General features: G+C 37.7%; 1 protein-coding gene across 3 annotated transcripts in view; it reads left to right on the top strand.

Moving 5' to 3' along the window:
* Positions 1 to 7,123, top strand: part of C1GALT1 (core 1 synthase, glycoprotein-N-acetylgalactosamine 3-beta-galactosyltransferase 1) — a 30,377-nt gene extending 23,254 nt beyond the window's left edge. For 2 of the 3 annotated variants that reach the window (XM_023740502.1, XM_004386124.2), the window contains exon 4: positions 6,319 to 7,123. In XM_023740502.1, coding sequence (XP_023596270.1) covers positions 6,319 to 6,522 — 204 coding nt within the window. In that variant the 3' untranslated portion in view covers positions 6,523 to 7,123. Of the gene's footprint in view, positions 1 to 1,031; positions 1,144 to 6,318 lie in introns of all 3 variants that reach the window. The other variant, XM_023740503.1, reaches the window with a different exon arrangement.
* The last annotated feature ends 2,376 nt before the right edge of the window (positions 7,124 to 9,499 follow it).

Here is a 9,499-nt window from a genome sequence, read left to right as displayed (position 1 = left end):
CGGGCACCATCTAGCTGTACTGGACTCAGTCTGGTGGAGGCCGTGGTAGCTGTGGTCCATTAGTCCTTTGGACTAATCTTTTCCTTGTATCTTGTTTTCTGAAACATTCTCCCTTGCTCCCGAAGGGTTGAGACCAGTGGAGTATCTTTGATGGCTGCTGATAGGCTTTTAAGACCCCAGACACTACTCACCAAGGTGGAATGTAGAACATTGTCTTTATAAACTGTGTTATGCCAGTTGAGCTAGATGTTCCCCGAGACTATGGTCCCCACAGCCCTCCGCCCAGCAGTTCAGTCCCTCAGGGAGTTTACTGCCAACCTTTTGGTTAGCAGCCATAACACTTAACACCTACACAACCAGGGTTTCCCATATCTCCTTAGGTATATAATATTTCAGTTACTGTTCTACTTGAGCTCTTTATAAAAATTGTTATCTTTTTAATGTATGTATGAAAGCTGGTTTTTTTTTTTGTTTTGTTTTGTTTTTTTAAGCACCTTTGATTTGTTAGTAAATTTTTTATTTCTGACGATTTTTCACTTGACACTCTTGAATTTTGGGGCTAACCATAATCACTTGCAAAGAAATATTTTGTTTTCTTTCTGATAATTATAGCTCTTTTCTTTTATTGTCTTTTTTTTGCTTGTAATGCTTACTAATAATCCTGGCTATCCAGTAAAAACAAAACAAAACAGCGTAATAAAGTGTAACATAATTAATGCAGTATTGTTATAAAAAATGTTATTACAATATGTCAGTTACATAAAAATTGCTTCAGGAGAGGATCAACAATTTAAAATTAACTGTTCCTGTGCTAATCCTTTAATATGTACTGTCCAGTATAGTAGCACTAGCCACATGTGGCTGTTCAGCATTTGAAATGTGGTTAGTCCAAATTAAGATGTGCTATGTTTATAAAACGCACACCTGATTTCAAAGGCAGCACAAGTAAAAATGATTTCGTTAATAGTTTTTAAAATAGTCATTGCATATTGAAACAATACAGGTATGCCTTACTTCATTGCACTTCACAGATACTGCATTTTTTACAAATTGAAGATCTTTGGCAACCCTGTGTCGAGCAACTCTATTGGTGCCATTTTTCCACCAGCATGTGCTCACTTCGTGTCTTGCTGTCACATTTTGGTAATTCTCGCAATATTTCAAACCTTTCATTATTATATCTGTTATGAATCTATGATCAGTGATCTTTGATGTTACTATTGTAGTTGTTCTGGGGCTTCACAAACTGCACCCATATAAGATGGTGAATTTAATCGTTAAATGTATGTGTTCTGACTGCTCTACCAACCAGCAGCTCCTCCGTCTCTTTCCCTCTCCTTAGGCCTCCCTATTCCCTGAGACTGAACAATATTGAAATAAGGCCAGTTAATAACCCTACAACGGCCTCTTAAGTATTCAAGTGAAAGGAAGAGTCGCATGTCTCTCACTTTAAGTCAAAATATCAGGATGATTAAGCTTAGTGAGGAAGGCGTGTCAAAAGCCAAGATAGGCCAAAAGCTAGGCCTCTTGTGCCAAACAGTTGGCCAAGTTGTGAATGCAAAAGGTAAGTTCCTGAAGGAAATTAAAAGTGCTACTCCAGGGAACACACAAATGATAGGAAAGCAAAACAGCATTTTTGCTGATAGGGTGAAAGTTTTAGTCTAGATAGTAGATCAGACTAGCCACAACATTCCCTTAAGCCAGAGCCTAATCCAGAGCAAGGCCTTAAACTCTTTTCAATTCTGTGAAGGCTGAGAGAGTTGAGGAAGCTGCAGAAGAAAAGTTTGAAGCTAACAGAGGTTGGTTCATGTGGTTTAAGGAAGAAAGCCATATCCATAACATAAAAGCTCAAGGTGAAGCAGCTAAGTGCTTGATGTAGAAACTGCAGCAAATTATCTGGAAGATCTAGCTAAGATTTGATGAAGGTGACTACACTAAACAACAGATTTTCAGTGTAGACAAAACAGCCTTATGTTTGAAGAAGGTACCATCTAGAATTTTCATAGGTAGAGAGGAGAAGCCAATGCCTAGCTTCAAAGGACAGGCTGACTCTCTTGTTAGGGGCTAATGCAGCTGAAGACTTTAAGTTGAAGCCAGTGCTCGTTAACCATTCTGAAAATTCTAGGACCCTTAAGAATTATGCTAAATCTACTCTGCGTGTAGTCTGTAAATGGAACAACAAAGCCTGGATGACAGCACATCTGTTTACAGCATGATTTACTGAATATTTAAGCCCACTGTTGAGACCTACTGCTCAGAAAAGATTCCCTTCAAAATATTACTGCTCATTGACAATGCACCTGGTCACCCAAGAGCTCTGTTGGAGATATACAAGGAGATTAATGTTGTTTTCATGCCTGCTAACACAGCATCCATTATGCAGCCCATGGATCAAGGAGTAATTTTGACTTTTAAGTCTTATTATTTAAGAAATACATTTCAAAAGGCTACAGCTGCCATAGATAGTAATTCCTTGGATGGATCTGGGCAAAATAAATTGAAAACCTTCTGGAAAGGATTCACTATTCTAGATGCCATTGAGAACATTTGTGATTCTTGGGAGGAGGTCAGAATACCAACATTAACAGGAGTTTGGAAGAAGTTGATTCCAACCCCCATGGATGACTTTGAGGGGTTCAGGACTTCAGTGGAGGAAGTAACTGTGGAAATAGCAAGAGAACTAGAATTCAAAGTGGAACCTGAAGATATGACTGAATTGCTATAATCTTATGATAAAAGTTTAATGGATGAGGCGTTGCTTCTTATGGATGACCAAAGAAAGTGGTTTCTTAAGGTGAAATCTACTTCTGGTGAAGATGCCATGAACATTGTTGAAATAAGAAAGGATTTAGAATACTATATGTAAACTTAGTTGAAAAAAACAGTGGCAGGGTTTGAGAGGATTGACTCCAGTTTTGAAATAAGTTCTAATGTGGATAAAATGCTATCAAACAGCATCACAGCTACAGAGAAATCTTTCATGAAACGAAGAGTCAGTCCATGCAGCAAACTTCATTGTTGTCTTACTTTATGAAATTGCCATAGCCACCCCAACCTTCAGCAGCCACCACTCAGATCAGTCGTCAACATTGAGGCAAGACCCCACCACCAGCAAAAACATTACGACTCACTGAAGGCTCACTTGATGGTTAGCATTTTTTAGCAATAAAGTATTTTTTAATTAAGGTATGTACATTTTTTTTAGACATAATACTATTGCACACTTAACAGGCTGCAGTATAGTGTAAACATAACTTTTATATGCACTGGAAACCCAAAACATTTGTGTGACTCACTTTATTGCAATATTTGCTTTATTGCGGTGGTCTGAAACCTAACCTGTAATATCTCCAAGGTATGCCTGTATTTTGGATTTATTAGGCTAACTATATTAAAATTAATTTCATCTATTTCTTTTTACTTTTTTCATGTGACTACTAGAAATTTTAGAACTGTATTAGGTGGCTCAGATAGATCTGTTGAACAAAGCTGGTTTAGATGATCACAGGTTGAATAATCTATTTTCCTATTTGTTCCTATCCTAATATTATTCTCTAAAAGTGTAAGAAGTAGGCACCAGATAATTTTCTTACGTACTTGTCCAAGGATGCTACATATTCACTGTTTGTTCCAAAGGACAGATCAGCAAGGAAGGCAAAGAAAGTGCAAACGACAATTTCCTGATAATTTTTATTGCATTGTAAGCTACGTACTTTCAAACATGACTTGTTAAATGTTCTGCGTGAATCTTCTCTGGGAACTTGCCAGGCTGTCTGTCTCCCTCAGTCCTTGGAAAGACATAGAGCCTGAAGTTTTATTGGAGTCACGTGGGTGAAACATTCTCCAGATACCAGTCCTGATCCCCAGATTCACTTTCTGGCCATTTAACTCTGGGATCAGTCTAACTCTTTTTCTTTTCTCTTCTCTTTTTTGCTATTTTTGTTGTTTTTTTAAGGTCTTCAAACTGGCTCTTCCTGGTTCAGTTACGGCTGAGGACGCACCACCTGAACAGACCTTCATTTTTAGAGTTTGGGTGAACCAGATCGATAGCCAGAACAGGAAAAATAAGGTGCCTCGCTCAAAGGTGGCAGCCAACTGCGTGACTTTGTGCATCAGTCACTCACCACAGTCCTGGCAATAATCCAGTCTCATACGGCTCCTGAAGGGGCTCACTAAGCCTCTTCCAGGTCTCCCATTCCAGGACTTTGACCCATAATTTTTCCCATTCCAGTTACTGTTCCGGCTCACCCGAATTAAAAAAATTCTGGTCGGTTCTGGTTTTGCTTCATTGGCCATGACTGAACTGGTTCAAAGCCCTGGTTTTGTTTTAAAGGTGTTCTCACACCAACCCTACTAGGAATTTATGAGAATTAGATAACTTGTTGTTTGCTGTCCAGTTGATTGCAACTCATGGTGACCCCATGTGTGCAGAGTAGAATTGCTCCATAGACTGTTCAAGACTGTAACCTTTCAGAGGCAGATCACAGGCCTGTCTTCCGAGGCACCTCTGGGTGGGTTCAAACTGCCAGTCTTTTATCTAGTAGTGGAGCACTTAACTGTTTGCACTACCCAGGGACTTCATTTTTTTTTCTTTTAATCTGACCTGCTTACCTGAGATCCACCTGAACATGATTATTCTGTCAATAAAAAACCAAATCTGTTGCCATTGAGTCGATTCGGACTCATAGTGATCGTATAGAACAGAGTAGAACTCCCCAATAGAGTTTCTGAGGAGCGGCTTGTGGATTTGAACTGCGAGCCTTGCGGTTAGCAGCAAAGCTCTTAATCATTGTGCCAGCAGGGCTCCCTGTCAGTAACAGGTAACATTTATTATAAACAAAGCAAGGCCCCAGGCACTTTATACATATTGTCTCTCTTATGTAACCATCTCTTGGAGATGGAGAAATTGAAACTAACAGAGGTTAAGTAACTTGCTGTCAAGGTGTTATACTCTAGTAGGCTAAGTTTGGATTCAAACCCAGAGCTTCCTCTCTGAAACACTATACTGTTTGGTTATTGTATAGGTAAAGTATTAGGTAGCAGACATAATGGGAAAACTTTTATAGTCATTGAAGGCTCCAGCGGTCTCTCTGAGGCTGGGTCAAACAAAAATTATAATGAGAAAATTATAAAGAGAAAGCAGAACTTGGAAAAATAGAGCCTTATCCTTTGTATAGCTGCCCCTTTCATCTGAAAAAGTCTCAAGAGTTTTTTCTGCTGAAATAAACTGGACTAAACCAAAGCTAAGAAGTTTCCTGTACATAATCAAATACTTTGAGAGACAGAGTAGCAGGGGTAGGGGTCTGGGGACCATGCTTTCAGGGGACATCTAGGTCAATTGGCATAACAAAGCTTATTAAGAAAATGTTCTGCATCCTACTTTGGTGAGTGGCATCTGGGGTCTCAAAAGCTTGCAAGTGGCCATCTAAGATGCATCAATTGGTCCCAACCACCTGGAGTAAAGGAGAATGAAGAGCACCAAAGACGCAAGGAAAGTATTAGCCCAAGAGACAAAGGGCCACATAAAACAGAGACTCCATCCGCCTGAGACCAGAAGAACTAGATGGTGCCCGTCTATCACCAATAAGCGCCCTGATGGAACACAACAGAGAGTCCCAGATGGAGCAGGAAAAAGGTGGGGTGCAGAACTCAAATTCTAGCAAAAGACCAGATTTAATGGTCTGATTGAGACTGGAGGAACCCTGGAAAGCATGGCCCTCGGAGTCTCTGTCAGCCCAGAACTAAAGCCATTCCTGAGGCCAACTCTTCAGACAAAGATTGGACCAGACTGTGGGACATAATACTTGTGAAGAGCGTGCCTCTTAGTCAAGTAGATACAAGAGACCAAAGGGGCAGCTTCTGTCCAGAGGTGAGAGGGGAAGGCAGAGAGGGTTAGGAGCTGGTTGAATGGTCATGGGGAATCAGGGGCGGAAAGGAGGAGTGTGCTGTCGTGGAATGGGGTGAGCAATTAGGGTCACATAACAATGTGTATAAAATTTTGTATGGGAAACTAACTTGAAATGTAAACTTCATTTAACTACAACAATAAAAAATTTTTTTTCTGCTGAAATAACTAAAGAGTATGAGAGAACATTATTTTGGTTAGAAATACTGGCAATTTCATGTTTGGTTTCAAATCGTTAGGACCTCTGAGAACTCTTGTTTTCTTCCACAAGTCTAATAAACTAGGTGCCTCTGCTTTACCCTACCAGTTTTAATGTTTGAATTATTTTAAAATTAGTGTTTTCTTTATTATGTGAATATTGCATGTTAACAATGAATTGTTTATTAATAATGTCTGTTTCCACTATTTTTTAGGGTCCTGGTTGCTGTTCTGATCTTGCAGTTTCTTTTCACTATGTTGACCCTACAACTATGTATGAGTTAGAATACCTCATTTATCATCTTCGTCCATATGGTTATTTATATAGATATCAACCTGCCTTACCTGGGAATATATTAAAGGAAATAAGTGAAGCATACAAAAATGAAGATCCAAAAGTAAAATTGGGAAATCCTTGAAACAAAAACATGAACAGAGATAAAACATCTCACACTGCACTGAAGAAGGACTTCCACGTTTCTGATATAGAACACTGGAATCCCAGTGAACGTTGCATATTAGAAATCTTTCATATGAATGACTGTAAACTGAAGCTTTAAATTAGCTGTGAAGTCTGTTAAAATGTGTTTTTGATACAGTAATATATATATATATATGAAGAACTTGTGTCTTTTAAATGGTGGCTAGCTTAGAGAAACTAGAAAAGAGATTTTGTTGCCTGTTCTTGACCACGTGTTATTGTCACTGAGAAGCAAAAACAGTTACATTTGCTAAAACTACAACAGCACCATCTTAGTATAACACACATGATGGTAAACAGATCTGCCTTAAAAGAAAATTTTAGAAAGAAATAGTTTCTCAGTGTTATTTGTAAACTCAAGATAGGATTTTGTATTTGCAGTATGACATAAGTGAACCAAATCTCCTCTCCCTCAACACACAGTTTTAGTCTAATGAAAAGTTTGCTGTGGTTATTTATAACTGGCAGTATTTTTCCCAGAAAAGAGTAAGAATGGCACTTGTCCTAAAGTGCATTAATAAAATCATATTTTAAAATTATCATAGGCCTTGACTATATTATATACTTCGTTCTAATTAGTGGTTAATCTTTTGCTAGAATGAATTCACCCACCAAGTCCCTATTGACTCTTTTCTAAATATGTTTAACCATTCTTAAATACCCTTCTCCACTGTTAATATTTATTTACTGAAAACATTAATAGCATTCTATAAATATGCATTTAAAAGTGTTTTGTCCCCAGATTTACCCATTGTTAATTATTGGTAACTAAGTAAACTTGGAGCCCCCCAGTGACGTAGTAGTTATAGGAGCTTGTCAGCTAACCAGAAAGTCAGCGGTTCGAGTCCACCAGCTGCTCCTTGGAAACCCTAGAAGGCAGTTCTGCTCTGTGCTATAGGGTCACTATAAGTTGGAATCAATTTGATGGCACACAACAACAAAAAATAGTAAACTTAATGCTATTTGGGGATGCTTTTGAATCAGTGCCACTCTCAGGAACTACAAGTAATATTTTTAACTGATTATTTGAAACTGTTTCCAACTACATAATTATAGTTCCTTTTACTCTCTTCCTTTTGAGAGATGAGAACTTGTTTGTGCCTTTCATAACTTGTTTAAAGCAGTTTTTTAAAATTCTTCACTTTTAGGATCTGAGGTGGCTATTAGATACACTGACAAAATAATTTGAATGCAAGACTTTGACCAGACTTAATTGAAAATATTAGAAAATGGGTAGTGCTTAAACAAACAAATGTCAGATATTAAAAGACCATATACTCAATTTATGAATAACAGCCTGAAATTTGATGCTGACTTTTACTATTTTGAGATTATTAAGTTTTGTCGGGATAATTCTAACAATATCCATCTAAGACTGTCTTCAAAAATACATTCACAAATGTTTAATTCTAATTTTAGTGATCCTCTGTTAAAAGAGTTTCTAAAAGGAAAGAAAATTTTTAATTTTCACTGACTTTAGCGATAGTATGTGAGTATATCATAACAGAATATTTTACAGACTTTCTATAAGATTCTTTAATGTTATAAATGATTTATATTTATGCTTATCGTTATGCTAATTTTACATGTCTGTCACACCATTTACTCTGCTGCTTAGCTGAATGATTTATATTTATTTTGCCAAAACATGTCAAAACCATGACCTCTTTGGATGGTATATTTGAGAGGATGTTCATTTTAGTGCTAATTATTACTTTCTCCACACAGTAAAAACACTGACCAGTGTTAATTGTTTTTTGTTCTTTTCATGTTGGTATCATCTGCCAAAATATCAAAGGATTCAGTTCCATTTATTGAACAACTGTATGCAAATTTATTTGCAGTCCATATATGCTATATTTCTGTACTAGAAGTATAAATGGTTTATGGTAAACATCCAAAGAACTCAAAATTTACTTATAGGAAATTAATATTGTGATGATTCCTAGACCTGAGAGTCAGACTGCCTGGATTTAAATTCTTGCTCCATCACTTTCTAGCTTTGTAACCTTGAGCAATTTACTTAATCTCCCTGTGCCTCAGTTTTCTCATCTGTAAATACAGGATAATAATGCTACCTACCTCAACAGGATTTTTATGAGGATTAAATGAGTGAGTATATGTAAGGCTCTTAGAACACTGTCTGGCCCATAGTAGGGAACAGTAAATACAAAGTTTTATTATTATTCTATTACCTTAGAATGTAAATATCCCATTTAAATGAATGAAAAACCTACTTTGATCAAGTCATACTGAAGGAAATATTTCTTATAATATGTAATAGCTAGTATTTATTGCCTACTGTATGCTAGGCGCTGTGCTTAGGTACTCTGTATACATTAGTGTTAATCCTCACAAATTGGGTATTATTCTCATATTACAGGTGAGGAAACTGAGGTTCATAGAATCTAAGTAACTTTCCCAATGTCAGAAAGCCAGTAAATAACAGCTAGGATTTATACACAAAGCCTGGTGGATTATTTGCATCATGCTAGGCTGGGGTTAGTCATTTAGCATTAGCATATTGGTCAATAATATTCACATTAGCCTGCCAAATTGTCATAGTGATTCTCAAATTGTGGTTCTTAATACTCTTGCCTGGGAACTGGTTAAAATGTAGATCTCAAGACCCCAGTTCCCAAAATTCTGAATCTAGCATGGGGCCCAGGAGTATGCGTTCTTACCAGTTACTCTAGGACAGTGGTTCTCAAAGTGTGGTCCCAGTCGGCAGCAGCGGCATCGCCTGCGAACTTGGAACTGCAACTTCTCAGGTCTCACCCTATGCCTACTGAACCAGACTTTAGGGGTGGGGGACCTGGTGATTGGTGTTTAAATGATCCCTCCAGGTGAGTTTATTTATGCTAAAGTTTGAGAACCATTGTCCTAGGTGATTCTGATGCAAATGGCCTTTGGAA

Source organism: Trichechus manatus, unplaced genomic scaffold (assembly GCF_000243295.1).
Source record: "Trichechus manatus latirostris isolate Lorelei unplaced genomic scaffold, TriManLat1.0 scaffold00156, whole genome shotgun sequence".
Lineage (NCBI taxonomy): Eukaryota > Metazoa > Chordata > Mammalia > Sirenia > Trichechidae > Trichechus > Trichechus manatus.
This window is presented reverse-complemented; position numbering and strand designations above follow the sequence as displayed.